At 41.9% G+C, this 11398-nt stretch overlaps 1 protein-coding gene across 1 annotated transcript in view; it reads left to right on the forward strand.

Moving 5' to 3' along the window:
• The window catches only part of LOC120997426 (zinc finger protein OZF-like), a 53905-nt gene extending 45044 nt beyond the window's left edge, over window positions 1-8861 (forward strand). Inside the window, exon 2 of the mRNA XM_040427506.1 lies at window positions 7726-8861. Within this exon, the coding sequence (XP_040283440.1) occupies window positions 7726-8861 (1136 nt within the window). The remainder of the gene's footprint in view (window positions 1-7725) is intronic.
• Window positions 8862-11398: the final 2537 nt, after the last annotated feature.

The following is an 11398-nucleotide window of genomic DNA, read 5'->3' on the forward strand; positions in this document are numbered from 1 at the left end:
ATACTTTTTGCAGAAGATCAATCTGTCCCTGATGTTTTTTTTGGAGAGAAGTGGCTTCTTTGCTGCCCTTCTTGACACCAGGCCATCTTCCAAAAGTCTTTGCCTCACTGTGCGTGCAGATGCGCTCACACCTGCCTGCTGCCATTCCTGAGCAAGCTCTGCACTGGTGGCACTCAGATCCCGCAGCTGAATCCTCTTTAGGAGACGATCCTGGCGCTTGCTGGACTTTCTTGGACGCCCTGAAGCCTTCTTAACAAGAATTGAACCTCTTTCCTTGAAGTTCTTGATGATCCTATAAATTGTTGATTGAGGTGCAATCTTAGTAGCCACAATATCCTTGCCTGTGAAGCCATTTTTATGCAACGCAATGATGGCTGCACGCGTTTCTTTGCAGGTCACCATGGTTAACAATGGAAGAACAATGATTTCAAGCATCACCCTCCTTTTAACAGGTCAAGTCTGCCATTTTAACCCAATCAGCCTGACATAATGATCTCCAGCCTTGTGCTCGTCAACATTCTCACCTGAGTTAACAAGACGATTACTGAAATGATCTCAGCAGGTCCTTTAATGACAGAAATGAAATTAAGTGGAAAGTTTTTTTTGGATTAAGTTAATTTTCATGGCAAAGAAGGACTATGCAATTCATCTGATCACTCTTCATAACATTCTGGAGTATATGCAAATTGCTATTATAAAAACTTAAGCAGCAACTTTTCCAATTTCCAATATTTATGTAATTCTCAAAACTTTTGGCCACGACTGTAGAACAAAAAATTATCTCGGACAACCCCTTAAGGACACAGCCTTATTTCACCTTGAGGACCAGGCCATTTTTTGCAAATCTGACCAGTGTCCCTTCATGTGGTGATAACTTTAAAACGCTTTTACTTATCCAAGCCTTTCTGAGATTGTTTTTTCGTCACATATTGTACGTCCATAACACTGGTAAAATGGAGTAAAAAATAATCATTTTTTTAAATAAAAAAAATACCAAATTTACCAAAATTTGGGAAAAATTAGCAAATTTCCAAGTTTCAATTTCTCTACTTCTATAATACACAGTAATACCTCCAAAAATAGTTATTAGTTTACATTCCCCATATGTCTACTTCATGTTTGAATCACTTTGGGAATGCCATTTTATTTTTTGGGGACGTTACAAGGCTTAGAAGTCTAGATGCAAATCTTGAAGATTTTCTGAAATTTTCAAATACCCACTTTTTAGGGACCTGTTCAGGTCTGAAGTCACTTTGTGAGGCTTACATAATAGAAACCACCCAAAAGTGACCCCATTCTAGAAACTACACCCCTCAAGGTATTCAAAACTGATGTTACAAACATTAATAACCCTTTAGGTGTTCCTCAAGAGTTGATGGCAAATGGAGATGAAATTTCTGAATTTCAAGTTTTTGCCAAATTTTCAATTTTAATCCATTTTTTCCACTAACAAAGCAAGGGTTAACAGCCAAACAAACTCTATTTATTGCCCTGACTCTGCGGTTTACAGAAACACCCGATATGTGGTCGTATACCACTGTACGGCCCCACGTCGGGGCGTAGAGGGAAAGGAGCGCCGTGTGGTTTTTGGAAGGCAGATTTCGCTGGACTGGTTTATTTACACCATGTCCCATTTGAAGCATCCTGATGCACCCCTAGAGTAAAAACTCCAAAAAACGTGACCCCATTTTGGAAACTACGGGATAAGGTGGCAGTTTTTTTGGTACTATTTTAGGGTACATATGATTTTTGGTTGCTCTACTGTATATTACACTTTGTGAAGCAAAGTAACAAAAAATAGAAATTCTGAAATTTCATCTCCATTTGCCATTGACTCTTGTGGAACACTTAAAGGGTTAACAAAGTTAGTAAAATCAGTTTTGAATACCTTGAGGGGTGTAGTTTCTTAAATGGGGTCACTTTTTGGAGTTTCTACTCTAGGGGTGCATCAGGGGGGCTTCAAATGGGACATGGTGTCAAAAAACAAGTCCAGCAAAAACTGCCTTCCAAAATCCATATGGCATTCCTTTCCTTCTGCGCCCTGCCGTGTGCCCGTACAGCAGTTTACAACCACATATGGGGTGTTTCTGTAAACTTAAGAATCAGGGCAATAAATTTTGAGTTTTGTTTGGCTGTTAACCCTTGCTTTATTACGGGAATAAATGGATTAAAATTGAAAATTTGCCAAAAAATACCTGTTTTGGCACCGTTTTTTATTTTTTATTATTTACAACGTTCATCTGACAGATTAGATCATGTGCTATTTTTATAGAGCAGGTTGTTACGGACGCAGGGATACCTAATATGTTTACTTTTTAAAATTTTATTTAAGTTTTACACAATAATATCATTTTTTTTTAAAAAAAAATCATTTTAGTGTCTCCATAGTCTGAAAGCCATAGTTTTTAATTTTTTTGGGCCATTGTCTCATGTAGGGGCTCATTTTTTGCGGGATGAGGAGACGGTTTGTCGTACATTTTGGCGTACATACAACTTTTTTTATCACTTTTATTACCTTTTCTTGGAAGTAAGGTGGGCAAAATTTCAATTTCATCATAGTTTTAATTTTTTATGGCGTTCACCGTGCGGGGAATGTAACATGACCGTTTTATAGATCAGGTCATTACGGACATGGTGATATATAACGTGTAGGGAATTTTATTTTTAACATTTTTAATCAGGGATAAATGTGTGTGTGTGTGTGTGTGTGTGTTTTTTATTTATTTATTTATTCACTTTTTTTTTTTTACCTAGACTCACTTGCTTCTTGAAGATCCAGTGGGTCTGATGTCTGTATAATACAGTACAGTACACTAAAGTGTATTGTACTGTATTTCACTTAGGCCCCTTTCACACAGGCGTTGCGGGAAAATGTGTGGGTGCGTTGCGGGAACAATTTTTCCGCGCGAGTGCAAAACATTGTAATGTGTTTTGCACTCGCGTGAGAAAAATCACGCATGTTTGGTACCCAAACCCGAACTTCTTCACAGTAGTTCGGGCTTGGGATCGGGGTTCTGTAGATTGTATTATTTTCTCTTATAACATGGTTATAAGGGAAAATAATAGCATTCTGAATACAGAATGCATAGTAAAATAGCGCTGGAGGGGTTAAAAAAAATTAAAAGTAATAATTTAACTCACCTTAATCCACTTGATTGCGGAGCCCGGCATCTCCTTCTGTCTTCATCTTAGCTCTGAGCAGCAACAGGACCTGTGGTGACGTCACTCCGGTCATCACATGATCCATCACCATGGTAAAAGATCATGTTATAAGGTAAAATAATAATGATCGGGTCTCCATCCTGATCGTCTCCTAGCAACCGTGCGTGAAAATCGCACCGCATCCGCACTTGCTTGCGGATGATTGCGATTTTCACGCAACCCCATTCACTTCTATGGGGCCTGCGTTGCGTGAAAAAGGCAGAATATAGAGCATGCTGCGATTTTCATGCAACGCACAAGTGATGCGTGAAAATCACCGCTCATGTGAACAGCCCCATAGAAATGAATGGGTCGGTATTCAGTGCGGGTGCAATGCGTTCAACTCGCGCATCGCATCCGCGTGGAATACTCGCCCGTGTGAAAGAGGCCTAACATTTTGTCTGAGCAGATCTCTGCCTTTAGCACAGATCTGTTCAGCACCATGGACAGCAGGATGCCTGAAAAGGCGTCCTGTTGCCATGGGAACCTTCCCCGTCTGCCACAACTGAGCAGACTGGGAAGGGGAGAGAGGGGAGAGAGGGGGGCTCCCTCCCTCCTTGACCCCATCCTGTCCGGGGCCAACGGACCGCGCAATGGAAGGGATTACAACGGCTGACATCTGTGCAGATGTCAGCTGTTTGAATCAGAGTGTCAGCAATGATTCAACCGCTCGGTCATCCTGAGAATAAAGGGGGAAGGGCGGAAGATCGCTCACCCGCCCCTCACACTGCCGCCCGCCTCCCGCACTGCCCGCAGGCACAAAAACAGAGGGCTGCAGGGGGGGGGGGCACTTTGAGGTTTCTGATCCCTGCAGTCACAGACCGCAAGGATCAGAAACTTGCATAAGCGCTACAAACCGCAGGTCTGAATTGACCTGTGGTTTGTAGTGATCGGTAATGCCGGGGGGGTCACAGGACCCCCCCTAGGCATTGTCACAGAGTGCCTGAATGATTTCAACAGGCACCTCATTCTCCGATCACTGCCGGCCATGCGGCATTGATCAAAACTACACAGCACGTACGGGTACGCCCTGTGTCCTTAAGTACCAGGACATCAGGGCGTACCTGTGTCCTTAAGGGGTTAACCAAGGTACTCGAGGAGGGTTGACTTGATGTTTGGAATTGGGCCAGGTTAGGGGCCACTGAAGAGAGTCTTGGTGAGGCACCGGAGAGACGGACTCTGCTTCTCCGGACTGCTGGTAGAGGACAAAGATGGCACATGCCACGTCTGGGAAGGCAGCGGTACGGCTGAATCCCCCACATCAGGGTGTTTGAGAGGTCTGCGCTGCTTCTCCCCGGTATGCGCAGTGGTGAGGGCTCATTATTCCCGGTGTCTGGGAAGGAGGAGATGCCTCCGGTGCATGCTGTGGCGGGGAGAATGATCCCTGAGAGCCTGCTTGCGGATCCTCAAAACACGGATGCCGCCCGTGTGCCTTCTGCAATTTACGGAACAGACGGCCCATTATAGAAATGCCGATAGTTGTCCGCAAAACGGTCAAGAATAAGACATTATCTATAATTTTCACGGGGCCACGGAATGGAGCAACGGATTCGGACAGCACACAGAGTGCTGTCCACATCTTTTGCGGCCTGCTGAAGTGAATGGGTCTGCACCCGAGCCGCAAAAAATGCGGCACCAAACCACGTGCATGTGAATGCGCCCTAAGGCTACTTTCACATCTGCGGTTTTTCTGGATCTGGCAGGGTTCTGCAAAAACACTTCCGTTAGGATAATACAACTGTCTGCATCCGTAATGAACGGATCCGGTTCTATTATCTTTAAAATAACCAAGATGGATCCGGCGCCAAAACCATTGTAAGTCAATGGGTGCCCGATCCGTTTTCTCAGACACATTATCCCATGACACACACACAACCACTGTATGCAGCGTTTTTCTGTCCGCCATGGGAACGCAACCAAATGGAACGGAATGTAATCTGGTGACTCCGTTCTGTTCAGTTTTGTCCCTATTGACAATGAAGGGACAGAACTGAAGTGTTTTCCTCCGGTATTGAGATCCTACGACATCTCAATACCGGAAAGGAAAAATGCTGATGTGAAAGTAGCCTTAATCTTGCACCACAGAGGACACTACATTCCTAGTTCAATAACTTGCACTTAATGCAATGTCCAGTACGTGGGCTGCACAACCTGCCCTTTGAAGGGCTCATGAACACAAACACATATTTTTAGTTCGCATCTGATCAGCATTTTTTGTGGGTCGGATGCGGACCCGTTCACTTCAGTGGGGCTGTAAAAGATGCGGACAGCACACCATGTGTCCACATCCATATGTCTGTTCCGTGGCCCTGAAAAAAAAATAGAACATGTCCTATTCTTCCCCGCATTACGCACAAGGATAGGACTATTCTATAGAGGGCAGGACCTTCAGTTCTGCGAAATGCGGAACGCATAGAGCGGTATCCATGTTCTGCAAATCCACAGTTTGCGGCCTGCAAAAATGCCAATAGTCGTGTTCATGAGCCCTAAAAGAGAGGACACGGAAGCATTTGTCACCAGCAAAAGTGCAGTTAACCCTTCCTCGGCCTCCAAACATTTCATACAACGTCACACGAGCAACACAGATGGTTTAGAGGTATGGGAACTGAAAAAGTTAAATGATGGGGAGGGGGATTCAGAAAAGAAGATGACTGAACGAGAGGCGTACTGAAAACTAGATATCCAGAAGGATGGAATGACTGATAACATCCCCCTATTGCTAATAGTGATGAGTGAAGCGAACTGCGGATCCTAGATCCAAAGTCTCTTCCCTCAAAACGTCGGATTAAAGGGGTTGTCCAAGTTATATTTGTCCTCAGGATAGGTCATCAATATCAGATCGGCTGGGGTCCCACACCCGGCCGATCAGCTGTTTGAAGAGAAGGCGCGCCCCGTGCCAGCGCCTCCTCCTCTTCACTCTTTACCTTCTAGCTGTTGCATCTGCAGCGGTGAGCAGGTGTAATTACAGCCAAGCCGTCCCATTCATTTCTATGGGACGGCTCATTACTGTACACTTGTATAGGAGCGATCAGTCCCATAGAAATGAATGGGACGGCTTGGCTGTAATTACACCTGCTCACCGCTGCAGATGCAACAGCTAGAAGGTAAAGAGTGAAGAGGAGGAGGCGCTGGCACGGGGCGCGCCTTCTCTTCAAACAGCTGATCGTCCGGGTGTCGGACCCCAGCCGATCTGATATTGATGACCTATCCTGAGGACAAATATAACTTGGACAACCCCTTTAATGCTGTACAGAGATCCGTCTCTGTACAGCATTAAAATGTACGGCCTCCGATAAGGCGAAGTCTCGCAAGAGTTCATGGAATAACTGCGGCATTTGAAGTGAAAAACGACTTTAAAACTTGGATCCAAACTCTGCTTCAGATCCGAGGTAGCAGTCAGAACCATAGGAGCACAGTGTAATTCTACTAGACTCCAATGCATACATGCCCCAACATGAGCCCTCGCACAGCTCCGTGCATATAATAATTTTATTATAAATGTTTCACCCCCCCCCCCCCCACAAGAAAAACTATACACATTTGATATCATTATAATCGTAGTGACCCGGTGAATGGAAGTAACAGGTCAGTTTTACCTTATAGGAAATGCTGTAAAATTAAAACCCATAAAACTTTGTTGGAAATTTTTATTTTATTCTTTATAATTCCACCCCACCATTTGGAATTTATTTCCCCGCTTCCCACTACATTGTATGCAACCGTAAATGGTTCCATTAAAAAGTACAACTTGTCCCGCAACAAAAAAGCTTGCATATAGCTATGTGAATGGGAAAAATAAGAGTTATGGCTTTGGGAAGGCTGGGAGTAAAAAAACGAAAATGGAAAATTGCCAGAACATTAAAGGGTTAATGTCCCAGTATTGAAGGGGGGAGGGGGCTACTGAGTGCAGACCAGAATCTGGGACATCACTGAAACATGTTAGCTTATGTTCTGATTAGCTTTTTTCCGCCCTGACTTCGGAACACATTCTGTGTCATACTCCAGGCTGAATCGATCATCTAGTAGATGATTTATCCGCACACTGTAGCAAGAAAAAAGTGACCTCCTTCCTCCTGTTACAATTTCCTTGCGCAAATTCGCTCCATTGATTTAGGCTAAATCTGCAAGCAGATCCTCAATATGCAAACTGTAGAAACTCAGGATACGTTCAAGAGTCAGCCTTAAATTTTTACAGCAAATACATTGCAGAGAAAGGGAAGGATGTATTCCTCACATTCCTGATGGATCCACTTCTGGCACAAAAAATGTATTTTATATTGAATGTGTCTCTCCAGCCTAAGGCCAGATTCACATGAGATTATTACGGACATATTATCCATCTGTATTGTGCACATGTGTCCCCACCACAGGTTCAGCTCACATCAACTCGCAGCATCATAGATACATGTGCACGTAACATAGATGGATATGTCTGTTACATGTGAATCCAGCCTCATTGGAATGTGATAAATTTATCAAAAAGTTTTAACAATAAATCATAAAATCTATTCTTAATCTTAACAGAAAATTCCTGTGAGAAGCCTGAAGGAAACATCATCATGTTATCTCTAGATTATAAAGAAGATGAAGACACCAGGCAGCGCTCTTCAGAAGAAAACTTCATTACCTGTAATGTACATCCAGGACTTCACAATGCAGAGCCATCAAATAATTCTACTGATCAATCACAGATTATTACCCCAAATATAAGGCAGAAACAGAGTAAAATGTTTAATTGTGAGGAACGTGGAAAACAGTTCAGATGTAAGTCAGAGCTTTCTGTACACAGAAGCAGTCACAAAGGAGAGAAGCCGTATTCATGTTCGGAATGTGGGAAATGCTTTGTCAGGAAATCAAATCTTAATCAACATAAGATAATTCACACAGGAGAGAAGCCATATTCATGTTCAGAATGTGGGAAATGTTTTACACAAAAAATATTTCTTACTACACATCTGAGAATTCACACAGGAGAAAAGCCATATTCATGTTCAGAATGTGAAAAATGTTTCACACATAAAAAAAGTCTTACTACACATCTCCGAATTCACACAGGAGAGAAGCCATATTCATGTTCAGAATGTGGGAAATGCTTTACCCAAAAAGAAAGCCTTGATCAACATAAAAGAATTCACACAGGAGAGAAGCCATATTCATGTTCAGAATGTGACAAATGTTTCACACATAAAAAAAGTCTTGCTAAACATCTCAGAATTCACACAGGAGAGAAGCCGTATTCATGTTCAGAATGTGGGAAATGCTTTAACAGAAAATCAAGCCTTAATGTACATAAAATAATTCACACAGGAGAGAAGCCATATTCATGTTCAGAGTGTGGTAAATGTTTTACAGATAGATCATCTCTGCTTGCACATCAGAGAATTCACACAGGTGAGAAGCCACATTCATGTTCAGAATGTGGGAAATGCTTTAACCGAAAATCAAGCCTTAATGTACATAAAATAATTCACACAGGAGAGAAGCCATATTCATGTTCAGAGTGTGGTAAATGTTTTACATATAGATCATATCTGCTTGCACATCAGAGAATTCACATAGGAGAGAAGCCACATTCATGTTCAGAATGTGGGAAAGGCTTTAACCGTAAATCAAGCCTTGATCTACATAAAAGAATTCACACAAGAGAGAAGACATGTTGATGTTTTGTGTAAGAATAATGTTTTACAAATAAATTAGTCTTTCAAACTTGCAGACTTGTGTGTTCATTTTACCTCTGTGCTAATATTGTATGCGAGTGAGCAACAGAAGTCATGCTTACAAGTCGCTGATAATTCTTTTGTTTCTTTTTACTTCATTCCAATATAAAATGGTACATCATGAGGGGCGCTGAGACAGACATCGTTCACACCTCCTCCCCTCCACGCGATGTTTCGGGAGAACACGCCTCCTTACTCATGCGTGCAGGTAGAGGGGGAGGTGGGATTTTTATAGCACAAACAGCTGATGCATATATACAAACCATATAGTTTTATACAAAATGCATAGCCATAAATAACCCTAACACATGAAAGTGATCAATTAACAGGCCTAACAACCACTGTATCATGAATCCTCTTATTACCCTGACTTACCATGTCTCTAACTTGACACAGATGGTGCAGGAGCTAGGAGGGAAACTCCGTTCTTTTGAGTTAGGGCAAGGTTCTTCCACTCCTCTGCCCCCCATTCCACATGTTGAACCCCAGATCAAGCTCCCAGAACCCTTTTCTGGAGACCAGAGGAGGTTTCTCTCCTTTAACCACTTCCCATCTGGGCCCTTTGCCCCCTTCCTGACCAGGCCAAATTTTGCAAAACTGACATATCTCACTTTATGTGGTAATAACTTTGGAACGCCTTTATTTATCCAAGTCATTCTGAGATGGTTTTCTCGTGACACATTGTACTTCATAATAGTCATAAATTTGAGTCAAAATATTTCACCTTTATTTATGAAAAAATCCCAAATTTACCCAAAAATTGGAAAAATTCGCAATTTTCTAAATTTCAATTTCTCTGCTTTTAAAACAGAAAGTGATACCTCATAAAATATTTATTATTTAACATTCCCCATATGTCTACTTTATGTTGGCATCATTTTGGAAATGTCATTTTATTTTTTTAGGACGTTAGAAGGCTTAGAAGTTTAGAAGCAATTCTTCAAATTTTTAAGAAAATTGCCAAAACCCACTTTATAAGGACCAGTTCAGGTCTGAAGTCACTTTGTGGGGCCTACATAGTGGATACCCCCATAAATGACCCCATTGTAGAAACTACACCCCTCAGGGTATTCAAAACCGATTTTACAAACTTTGTTAACCCTTTAGGCGTTCCACAAGAATTAAAGGAAAATGGAGATCAAATTTTTAAATTTCACTTTTTTGGCAGATTTTCCATTTGAATCCAATTTTTTCTTTAACACATCGATGGTTAACAGCCAAACAAAACTCAATATTTATTACCCAGATTCTGCGGTTTACAGAAACACCCCACATGTGGTCGTAAACTGCTGTATGGGCACACGGCAGGGCGCAGAAGGAAAGGAACTCCACATGGTTTTTAGATGCCATGTCCCATTTAAAGCCCCCTGATGCACCCTTACAGTAGAAACTCCCAAGAAGTGACCCCATTTTGGAAACTAGGGGATAAGGTGCCAGTTTTATTAGTACTATTTTTGGGTACATATGATTTTTTGATCATTCATTATAACACTTTATGGGGCAAGGTGACCAAAAAATTGGTTGTTTTAGCACAGTTTCTATTTATTTATTTTTACAGCGTTCACCTGAGGGGTTCAGTCAAGTGACATTTTTATAGAGCAGATTGTTACGGACAGGGCGATACCTAATATGTATACTTTTTCTCATTTATTAAAGTTTTACACAATAATAGCATTTTTGAAACCAAAAAATTATGTTTTAATGTGTCCATGTTCTGAGAGCTATAGTTTTTTTTATTTTTTGAGAGATTTTCTTATGTAGGGGCTCATTTTTTGCGGGATGAGGTGACGGTTTTATTGGTACCATTTTGTGGGACATACGCGTTTTTGATCACTTGGTGTTGCACCTTTTGTGATGCAAGGTGACAAAAATTGCTTGTTTTGACAGTTTTTTTTATTTATTTTTTACGGTGTTCACCCGAGGGGTTAGGTCATGTGATATTTTTATAGAGCTGGTTTTTACGGACGCGGCAATACTAAATATGTCTATTTTATTTTATTTTTTCTATTTTTAATTTTTTTTTTTATTCCTTACTTGGGATTTTTTTTTTTTTACATGTAAAACTTTTTTTTATTTTATTTTTTCAACCCTTTATTTTATTTTTATTTTATTTTACACTTTTCGTCCCCCATAAGGTCATACAAGACCTCTGGGGGACATTTACTTCACTTTTTATTTTTTTTTACACTGTTGATTTCTCCTGTAACTGGGGCGGACATAGTAGCCCCAGTTACAGGACAAATGCACCCCTATAGAGGCTGTACAGCAGCAATCCTGCGCTGTACAGCCTCACAGCAGGGCTGATCGAGGTCTCTGAGAGACCTCACACAGCTCCTGCACACTCCGGTCACGGCGGTCACATGACCGCCGGGCCGGAACAGGAAGCGCACAGCGCTTCCTGCTCTGCAGACACAGCACTCGGTGAGCGCTGTGTCTGCAGCGATCGTGAAGGCAGGGACACCTGGGCACTGTCCCTGCCT

This window comes from Bufo bufo, chromosome 4, assembly GCF_905171765.1.
Source record: "Bufo bufo chromosome 4, aBufBuf1.1, whole genome shotgun sequence".
Lineage (NCBI taxonomy): Eukaryota > Metazoa > Chordata > Amphibia > Anura > Bufonidae > Bufo > Bufo bufo.